Source organism: Amia ocellicauda, chromosome 10, assembly GCF_036373705.1.
Source record: "Amia ocellicauda isolate fAmiCal2 chromosome 10, fAmiCal2.hap1, whole genome shotgun sequence".
NCBI classification, from domain to species: Eukaryota; Metazoa; Chordata; class Actinopteri; order Amiiformes; family Amiidae; genus Amia; species Amia ocellicauda.
Window position 1 is genome coordinate 23,909,741 of NC_089859.1, and position 11,667 is coordinate 23,921,407.

At 35.8% G+C, this 11,667-nt stretch overlaps 1 protein-coding gene across 1 annotated transcript; it reads right to left on the bottom strand.

Annotated features, from left to right (window-relative positions):
• Positions 1 to 704: 704 nt before the first annotated feature.
• hoxa11b (homeobox A11b) lies at positions 705 to 3,916 on the bottom strand. The gene is made up of 2 exons (XM_066715646.1): positions 3,092 to 3,916; positions 705 to 2,199 (listed from the first exon to the last, which is right to left on the bottom strand). Exons 1-2 carry the CDS (start codon positions 3,840 to 3,842, stop codon positions 1,967 to 1,969), a joined length of 984 nt encoding a protein of 327 aa, XP_066571743.1. The 5' UTR covers positions 3,843 to 3,916; the 3' UTR covers positions 705 to 1,966.
• Between the last annotated feature and the right edge of the window lie 7,751 nt (positions 3,917 to 11,667).

The window sequence follows — 11,667 nt, forward strand, 5'->3', positions numbered from 1 at the left end:
TTTAAACATGTGTTTATGAATAGATACAAGTGAGAAAATAGAACTTACGTCACCGGCAGGCAGGCCGGAGCTTCACTTAGCTCTTACTCCCAAGGTTATAGGTGATGTCCATAGTAATATAGAAGTTCAAAGCCAATTAATTAAAAAAGGGAAACTGTGAAAGTTGTCCACTTTAAATATTGCCATATTCGAATGAAACCCGAATACATATACCTGTGCGACAACATTACACGATTCCTTAAACACTGCCTTTAATCATTGAACGATTTTCAGTTAGATAGGTTACTTATGATGCCTATTTGTTATTGTTTTACTAAGTTTGTCTGTTAGTATTTCAGTGTTCACCACATTGCACACTGGCAGGACTCCTTAAACCAAACGTATTTGTTTGGCAGTTCATACTTTAATTTACTTAGTATATAATTGGGATCTTATACATCTATTTTTACTTTTTGGTGAAAATAATATATAGATGTGATGGTGTTTGAGTAAAATTAAATGTTTCAGAGACTATGGGAATTCAATTGAAGCAGGTTTTGCAGGATAGATAAACCAGTCTCGTGGCTACTTAAAAAGGAAAAGGAAAGGAATTATAAATGGATTGCTCACAGTGTCTTATTTTTTTAAATACGAATTCGAAAAACACATTGAAGAAGTATGATAAACACATGAAACAAACTTTTAGTAAAAAGAAATGCTTTTTCGCAAATCATCTTTTTATTAACAATGTTTGCGCTGTTTCAAGGAGCGCATGACACAAATTGAAAACACAAAAAGGCTTTATTTACAAAACACAACTGCAATGGCAACCCCAATACTGTGGATGAAGGAACCACAAAGAAAATGAACGTTTTGGTTGAAGCGTTAACAATCCAGATTGCATGAGATAAGCCTGCCTGAGATTCTGCATTTAGATTTGAATACAACATATTTTTGTGCCAATTACACTGATTTACGCAGCAATTATATTCTATTATATATTCTATATAATTCGGATTCATTGGCAATTGTATGTGTGCGAAGTTCATGAAACGGCTTCCCTTTGGCAAAAACAAAATCTAAATGATGGTTTCAGAGGCTGGGCGTAGTTTTCCGCGTAATCTAATGGGACATCACACTCTGTTCAAGCAAGAGCATACATTCAGTAATGGCTGTTATGAAAATATAATTTCCGTGCTTAATATTGAACTGGATATAATCATGTCTCTGTGTACAGTAAATTGCACAAATATGAAACTTCAGCCTTGTTAGAAAATACTTTGTTAACATATATACTTTTCTATTGAAATTATTTGTGTAGGTTGTGTAGTATCAGAACCATAAACTATACCAACACAAACTGAAATGTCACCATAATTTGGTGAATAATATGCATACCAACAAACCCGTGCCCTTGCAGCGTTACAACTTTACCGGATATTTAAAGTAAAAATTATACAGGTTAAACACTTTAAAATATAGTGGTGAATGCATTACGATGTAATCAAAGCTTTAACTTTAAATTCACTGTTTGAAGTATTTACTGTTGTTTTGGTCACACCAAAGTCCATAGCCACAAAGATTAAAATGTACAAGGTATTCATCCGCAGGCGTTCTTTCATAGCTTATAAAAGGAAAATAAAATTGACAAATAAACTAAACAAAACATCCCGCAGAATTTCAAAACGGATTATGTGATTTACAAAACACCCAGTAAATCATTCAATCATGAACATTGCAGCCAAAGTCTATCACATATGTCCCTTAATGTACAGAAATGAATTGCTACTGGACGTCAGAGGGATGGAAAAAAATGATAGGTTATAGAGCTGCAGAGAAAAGTAAATTCCAGTTATTTTCTACATCTGAATTGTACAAATGACGTCGGACCCTCTTCTTTAAAAGGTCTTTTCGTAGTTTGAAGACGGGCATCTGTAGGTGTTATCACAAAAGGGGGTGAAAAGTTGTGTCCAAGCCACATGCAGTCTTAAAGCAAAGGATTGGTTGTGTAATATTGTAACCGATCTCTGTTCAATTTCTTTTCTTTCATTCTTCTATTTTGAAACCAGATTTTAACCTGCCGGTCAGTGAGGTTGAGCATCCTTGACAGCTGAAGGCGCTTCTCTTTGTTAATATAGACACTGAAAAAAAACTCTCTCTCCAATTCTCGGATCTGGTATTTTGTGTAGGGGCATCTCTTTTTACGAGTACGCTGGCCACCTGTAAAAAAAAAAAAAAGGGAGACAACCATGCGTAAAATTAGAGGGAAATAAACCCATGGAAATGTTCAGTCTAACGTCTCAAATAAAATGAACTTCATACATGAGAAATGTGAAGGCCAGCATGCAAACACTTGCGACACGTCTTTCTTTGGAGTTCATTTGCAAAAACGTCTTATGTCTATGCAGTCGCTTCTTATTACGCACGGTTAGCTTTCATTTTTTCATTGGACTGGATACACAAGAGTGGTTCGGTGATTAGTAATTGTTTATGTTATACAGGATTAAACACATTTTACACAATCCCACACTATTATCATTATAATAGTTATGTTATCAGTGTATTTTACTCACAGAGACCCGCAGCCTGGAGTTAAAGTCAGTGAAAGCGAGTTTTGGTGTAAAATATAAAAATAGTTATAACTGACTGAATGTCCTAGGAAACCGAATAACACTTTATAACAGACATGTACGATCGCTTCAGTTAACATATAATTTAAAGTGTATTAAAACTGTTAAATTAGTCTGATTGAGTACATGTACATTTATGTCTCGTTAGTCCATGCACATTAAGTATTAACCTGTACAAGAGAAACAATAATGATAAGAAGAAGAAGAATCTGAATGCAAAACAAATATTTTGAAATCAGTGCATTTCTAAAAGTTAAGAAAGCATTCCCTTTCTTGAAGACTGCAATTGGCCTGGGGTATTTCACGGCCAATTTCAATCCCAAGCACACGTGATCATGCAGTTTATAAGAAAGTTTTGTTGGGGAAATCTACAGGCCCTCCATAAACCTTATATGCTTATAAAACAGCATATAAAAATTTTAACAGCAGCGCGCTAGATTGCAAAGTTTCTCTCCTAACTGGGGCGCTGTCTTTATACGTACTGGTGCTGCTGGATTTCTCCTCATTGTTGCCGGAAGAGGACCCGGGGCTGCTGCTCTCTTCCCTGCGCTCCTTCGCCTCTGTCTCCCTGCATGGATCAGACCCCGGCACGGCGGCGGCAGGAGGCAGTTTGTTGGCATTTTTGTCCCCAGAGTAGTCGGACGGCGGATTTTCTGTGTTCCCGTACGCCGTCTCGAAAAATTGGTCAAAGGCTTGGGGCAGCACACCGTTCCTCCCCACGCTGCTGTAGAAATTGGACGTGGAGTTGGAGCTCGAGTGGTAGACAGTGGAGTTGTTTTTCGCGAACATTTCCCCCATGGTGGTAGGGGCAGGCAGGCAGTCCCTGTGCATGATCTCCTCTGCCGAATAGCAATGGGAGAGATTGCTTCTGTGATGCCACTTACTGGATGCATCAATGGCATAGTCCCTGAAGGTGACTTCTCTCACAGGCTGGACCTGGGGCAGGTTAGATGAATAGGAGTACGTCATGGGGCGAGAAGACGGGGTCTGGGGTAAAAAGGAAGGGAGGCTGGAGAAATCAGCACCGGAGACGTAGTACGTACAACTGGGTAAGTACATGTTAGAGCCCACAGAAACCCGCTCATCAAAATCCATCATTGCTCTACCTTGGGGTCTCCTCAATTGCTGTCCTGAACATGGTTCTCCTGCACTGCTGCTCCTGCCTCTTTGAAGCAGATCCGCGGAGTAAAAATTTGGAGACGTAAGCTGACGTGGAGATCCATCTCCATCCATTACAGGGAGGTGCAGGTCATGTGATCACCAGCAGAAATTGACAGATTTTCTGTGCGAGTGTGTGTGTATGTGTGTGAGCGTGCATGCGTGTGTGTGCATGTGAGTGTAAGGCATTTTAAAACCTTCCCATTGCCGTTTCCATCCTGCTCACGGGTTTAATACTGTTGTTTAGATCCACGCCTAGGTGTCAGTAGAATCAATGGTTTATTATAAATGATTAGGTAAAGAGCGTTTTTATGTAATGAAACATATCCTCCGGTTTTACACAACTGCAAATCGTGCATTTGGGTATCTTTCTCAAAATATGCGCAAAAACGCACCGCGTTGAGCCGTCTTTCATTCCTGCTATTTTCCAATTACTTAAAAGCTTAAACATGTCTAAAAAATAAATCTTTACAAAAATACATCGCCAGCACGTGTACGATTTACTTTCTACGTTTATTGGTCTGCAGTGCATTTACAATATTTAATACAAGATAGGCAATTAGCATTTCATTGTAAAATTCCGTAGTAACGTGATATAATTTTCATAGCCTATACGGACATTGTATAAAGTGCCCATATCAAGTCTAAATGAAATAAAAAAAGGATTGTTATCATTTTTACACAGAAGAGATTAGCTAAACTCATCACTGGGAAACAGAAGATAGTGGACTCCCGATTTGCTCAATTTCTTTACCCTGAACGGTAAGCACAGTGACCACGGTCATGTTCAATTTCAGCGAGAACTGGGGAGATACTGGAAACACAACTGCTGTCCAACTGGTATCCGAGATTACAACCACTGCACACACCGTTATTGATTATTTTTCGAAATATCCTAAATAAAATGTAGTATTATTTTAAACTCTATACAACGTGATCTCTTTCATTTAAAAATAATAATATTATAAACTGATTATATATATATATATATATATATATATATATATATATATATATATATATATATATGTGTGTGTGTGTGTGTGTGTGTGTGTGTGTTCAGAATCATTTGGTGCAATTGGTCACAATATCGACACCTAATCTTTAACAGTTATAACTAACATTTCGGAATAAATTATACGCTTGATATAATTGGAGTTTCCGAACTGCGTGTTTTCAAATATACTGGTAAGACTAATTGTATCTCAGGGGGTTGAATTTCTATTTGCATGAAAACTGCAAGCACAGCATATATATTCAGAGCTTCTTATAACACATTCAGTCTAGAGAAAACTGAAGTGAGTTCAGACATGGGTAGTGTCAAAAGTTTATACACCCCCTGTTTAATTCGGTTGACCGGAACCTTTACAGCTTTCTGTCGGCTTCAATAAAGCTTTCAATGAAGCCTGAATTATATATATATAGATATATATATATATATGAGACAATATAGTTCAATTAACACTATTCTTAAAACTAAACTGAGCAACGGATCTCTCTGTTTTAAATTAAATATTACATACCTTGGAATACAATATAGGCATGCAATGGGTGTTCCCGTTCACACAGCACATGTACAGAAAACATATAGCCTTTATACACACACATGCGTGTACGACTGACACAAATCATGTTGCAACTCTGTATAAGCTATTATAGTATATAAAATACAAACATTTATATATCAATGCATCTGATCGTACTGTTCTGATTGAATGCTTTCTGATAATACAATAATAAAGCTACATTACTGAGCAAAGTAAAGCGTTTGCCAAGAGAAACCTTTTTGTCTGCTATTAAATAAACTCTGCCAACGTGTATGTAATTCTGGCCAAGCGATAAAGAATTGAATAAATACATAATAAAAGTGATTAAATAATAGACATATATAGGAAATGTAATACCATTTAAGATACACGAGAAACTGCAATATACATTCGACTGTTCCGGTTTTGCGTTTTCCTCTTTGCAGGAGTCTGAAGAGGGATAGAAAAATTGTAAAAACACAGCAATTGACTTAATGTAACTGTCTATTATGTCACTTCCATTAAACAACAAATAACATTGTTTATTGTTCTCTACTTAAAACATATATACTAACATAGACAATCACATCTCATTTTTATTGTTTTGTGCTTTGCTTTTTCATAAATTCAATTGAACAAACACAGAATATATAGATTTAAACGCCACAAAAACAAAAACAAAACAAAAAATATATAGGCCTAATGCAAAATATAATTGAACAAACAAGGAAGTAGTAGTCTAAATAAACAGACCAAAATAAATATCTGACGTAAATTATTCAAATCCAGTCTTAATTTCTTTAAAATGTCTGGGGTCAGTTTTAATTGGGTTTTAATCCTGGAAACTAGTGTTGCGTTGTGTGTTATTCCGAGGCAGCGTGAGGGGAAGTTAGTATTAAATATCAGTGTCCCTGGCACTTGAGCAATGTAAATTAGAGACCCAGAAAGGATTAAGAGCACACAATCCCAAGGCTGGCTGTTGTGCTTTAGTTAAACCCTTTAGGCCTATACAACTCACAGACACAGAGCGCATAAAATTGACTTAATACAATAGGATGTTTAAAAGTGCAATGCCCATAAAACACGGAAATGAAATGGTAATCCCAAATGTTCATTATGGAGGCAAATGTGAAATAACACTCGCTCGTCTCCTACGTATGAGCAGGCTACACATTTAAATAATTGAAACAACAAAACAGAGTCGCTCCCCTCTTGGTGACATGCTCCGCCTCTGGGTGAGTGCAGACAAATTCTTGCACTTGTATCAGGGCTTTTAAGCCATAATTGAATACAGGGCGCCTACGAAAACCCAAACCAGCTCTAGACTGACCTGCGGTTTTATAGCACTTTTGGCAGTCAACTTCAGCTTTTGTCAGGGCAGACATGACAGAGTTGACCAAGGGGGGATCTGGAGACGCCACCTACACGGAATTCGTGATCCTCTCCAATGAAATTAGGAGTCCAGACGTCCCAAGAAATGAAACACACATCAGATGTTACGGACACCACGGACCTGTTAAAGGTTTGTACGTGTATAGGATGTGCGTAATGGCAAACGTGATGTATCCTTTGCATTTGGTGTAGGTGTATCCCCTTGAACATTTACATGGGATTTGATCAAAGCGTCGTCGTCGGTGAAATACATGGCTGTTTTACATCATTTCTGTTCAGACACAGTTTAGCAAAACGTGTGCTAATGTGTAAAATAGTGTTGAAAGTTACACAAACACAAAATAGCAATGTAAGCATTTTTCACAACTGCTGTGACGACGTGGGGTTACCGATAACAAAACAGACAACGTGAATATACATCATATATATATATATATATATATATATATATATATATGTCTTGTTCGTTGAATTAACACTTTTACAGACATTAACCCTGCGTTAAAGTGCTCCTTTCAGTCGGTCTCCCTCCATTGCTCCGTGAGCTGGACTTCAAGTTCGTAGAGAAAGGGTCACTCAGACCACAAGGCTGTAGACGCCATTGGGCCACTGTAATGCCCCGGATGAAGTTACACCGACTAGGTATTCATTAACATCTCAGATATGGGAACTAAATAACCAACATGAGCAGTAAGCTGCTTGGGTTGTATAATTTCAAATATTGTTTCAAAATGCGTCTATTTTTCTCATGCACTGTCTGCGCCAGAAGTCTCCTAATGAACTTCAACTTTACATGTACTTTAACTCATACCTTAAAATAGTTCAATATTTGTCCGATTTTTAAAAATGGGTAAAACAATGAGCTCCTTATAGATCAACAGGAGGTCTAATTAGAAAACAAAGCCCAGTCCATATACTGTTCGACGCTTCACTATAGCATATGCATTTTAAAACTATGTATGTCTTTACTATGTCTGTTATTTTGAAATCCAAGACCTTGATTTTCTTGGGGATGTTATGTGAAAATATGAACAGTATAAATATCGTTTTACAAGGTAAAATCAAAATGTTTTTGGTGAAAAAGGGCAACCAGTCGAATTGAAGACTTGCCATTGAAGGTGCACTTGACGGGGAAGGCCTAAATAATAGAATTGCTAATATTGTCATATAATCGAATATTACTTGACATCAATAGGTGAAGGTTGGGCGATATTATTGTTATTCAAAATGGAAACTTTGTCTCCATCTTCATTGTGCGATGTGTTCATCAAATGTGATTCCACTATACAGTAAACAAACCCGCAGATAAACAGTGTTACAAATAATACATTTGCATCCATGTAGGGACAACAAAGATCAACAATTTCCAACACGCTACAAAAACACGAAGCAAAATTGCCGATTTTAACATCAACAATGATATTTTCCTTGTTTTGGAAAATGTTGGTGTGTGTGCAATTGATTGTCTGCAGTTTAAAACGTAATTAGGTCAACTTTTATTGTAAAACATCTTGTATTTTAATTATTTCATTAATTAAGTAAATGGAACTAGATGGAGACTAAAAGAAAACAACACCTCCAATTGCACTACATTTCAGTGGTTTTATTTATTTCCCTTCTTTTTGCCTCTTAATAACAAAATCAGATCTTACATTTACATTTACTTCACAACTAATTCCAAATTCTTAGTTTCTTAGATCAATGCCAAATGCTGTTACACAACGTAGGAATATAAAGTAAAAAGTGTAATTTTATAACATGCCTTTTACATATTCATTTATATTGCAGCAGGAAAGTTGGTTATTTATAAGCCTATGCAGTTTCATTACTGGAAATATGTACTTTTTTCAATTCTTGTTTCAGTTAGTCATGTCTGCCCTATCTTACTTTTCCCGAAGACAAATAAAATGCATACATTCATTCATATTTAGAAATTGTTCTTTGAGCCAGATTTTGCATCAGCACTGTGACCCACCGGATAATAATAAACTGCAAAACGGTTTCTCATAGCGGTTACATTTATGAATAGAAAAGAAGTAGCATCTTAAATAAAACCGCAACTGAGTATATTTTTTGGTAGTTTTCTATTAGCGGGTGCGTCCCAGTTTTGATTGAATCCCAGCCTTTGTAAATTGCGGGTATTTTCAAAACAAGCCACACTGTGTTTTTGAACTTGAATGATATTGTTTGTTGTCTGTTTGGGCAATAGGCCGGTATCAACTGGGGAGGGGGTGGGGGTGTTGGGGGGCACAAGAGGGGTAGCGGCCAAGGCGCCAAAATGACCCCAACCTTTGCTCTTGTTTCAGTTCGACTAAGAACCCACGGCGTCTGATATCATATGTGATCAATGGATGCATTTTAACCATTCAAAGGATTGTTATTGTGTTGTTGTTTTTCTCTCACATCTTCTGCAGGTGGGAGAAGTGGGGCAAAGGAGAGGCAGAGAGGCGAAACGGCTTCAGGGCTATGACATTTCAAAACGAGAAAAGGTTTCAAGCTCATTGTAAAATAGATACAAAACAAATATCCTACATATCAATGTATATGACAAACAAGAAAAACTCACTTTTAAAGAGAATGTATTTTTAGTTTTCTATGTTTACATTTTGCTCATGATTATTTTCTTAATAATAATACTTATCAACACCATTATTAGTATTACTTTTATTATTATTCCATTAAAAAAGATCAAAAGCAAGTGCAACATGTACATTGAACTATCTTATTTTCCCACCTTTGTACAAGGCGCATAATTGCATAAATGGATGTGATGTTTAACTGTTATATGAAAATGACTGTTTACTAACAAACATGTTCTTTCTGAGCACGAACAATATGTTTTCGTGCAAAACGAGACGACTATACGGGACTTGGAATGAATGCATTCATTCATTAATAATGGATTCATTAATTAACAATGGATGAAAATCTCTGTGCTGTTGAAAGATTGAGCAGATTTGTATTCTTCTCATATTGTAATTGAAATCAACCCAACATGTCCATCAATGATTAATTAAATGCACAAACTAAAGCAAGTTTATTTTCAGTTTTGGAACCGTATTGTTTAGATGCACGAACTAATGATGTCATTTATTTTTTAATCTGATGGAAATTGAAATATCCACTGTTAGTAAGATAATATTAAGGGACATATCTAATCATGTCTGAAATAACTAAGAAGAAACATACACATACCTTTCTTCGTTAAATAAATGCTAATTATCTCTTATTAAGCTTATTGTTTATGAGTCGAAATGCTTGAAGTTGAGACGCCGGTACGAAACTCGGCTACTTTATTTTCATTACATTTGGTTTACATTTTATCGTTTCATTTCGAAAGAATGAAAATACATCTGGAACTCAGTAATTCCGTATATCGTCCGCATCATGGTTGTATACTATTTACTCTATTGTTTATCAAACCTTGTGATTTATTGTATTTCGTATTTACACCGGGTTGTTATTATTTATTTGCTTTTTTTTCTAATCCAAAATGGTGGATTTTTATGTAGTTATTTCACTTTTGATAACGTATTTTTCTGACGGTTAAACAAATAACACAAAGAAGAGTCTGTCCAGATAGACATGTTATCATGTTAGATGTTTCAAGTCCGAAAATAAATATCGAATGTTAAATGAAAACTTTCTAACGTTTTTTAATTACTAAATTCGTCAACTAAAATATTTAATAAAAAGATTTTCCCGACAGACGCCGAATCCATGCAAATAAGTTCGTTTTAGAAATAGGACTTTACTGTATTTATTTGCATAAATGAAACAATTTAAAACATATTGTTTAAATAATAATAATAATAATAAATAACATCAACAACAGGCCTAATAACACAATTATTAAAATCTGTGGCTCCTGATAGCTCAACGAAATTGAAATGGTGATATAAACTAGAACACATCATTTACCTAAAAATAATCTTACGATAATTGATAATTGGCAAATCATAACTTTTAAGCATAACATTTAAATAGCTTATTTAAACTTTGAAATGTAAAAAATGCATTTTTCCGAGTCGAAATAATTTCATGAAATGACAAATGTGTTTAATGTTTAAATCGTGAATATGATATTTAAGGAAACTAACAAGAACGTACTATTAAACAATAGGCTGCATCACTTTCCAAAAAGTGTGAACAACAGAATCAAGTCCTCAATCAGAAACACGATTCCGAGATAAAACATTCAACCACATGTGTGTGAAAAGAGATCGAAGAAGTTATAGTTTTTGTTTGTTTTATGATATTATCTACAAATGGATTTGTCGAATAGCGATTTATAAATACAAGGACAAGCTTTGCTAAAGGCCTATTATGTTTTCCATAAAACAATGGATACGTTTAGGCCGTATTGGGGTTGAAAAAAATATATGGATCATTCATAGCAATATATTTAAATAATAATAATAACAACAACAACGAGGACAGCTTTTTTACGTAATTAAAAATTATGTAAATTAAGACAACAATTCGAATTCAAATGCATTAAATATACAATTAGCAATTTTATAAAAGGACAAACCGACTGTATAGGACAGCCTTGCCAAGCAGCATGTCGAGGACAACATCAAGTACAACATACAACAGAGCCGGTGAAATGCAAGTGTCGTTGCCCTGTCAAGGGTGCAGGGTCTGTCGCAGACACCCATTCAGACAGATCATACCGGAACAATCCCAGTGTGTTGGAGGATGCTCATTTAAATGTCTGTTTTGGTATCTGCGCACACTGGGCATTGGGGACGGTTGCGTCTAGGGATATTGTGAGTGGGTTGGTGTGTATTTATTTTATTTTAAATAAGACAATATGTTCAGACGCACATCACTATAACCACGTTAGCGGTTTTAGACGTTGTTTATAAATATGCATCCATTGTCGGTGCTTTAACAGCATTGTGAAATGGAGGAGGGTTGCCTGCTTTAGAAACAAACCTAAGGCGTTATTTCAGTGTCACCTTGAGGCAAAGTGGAGG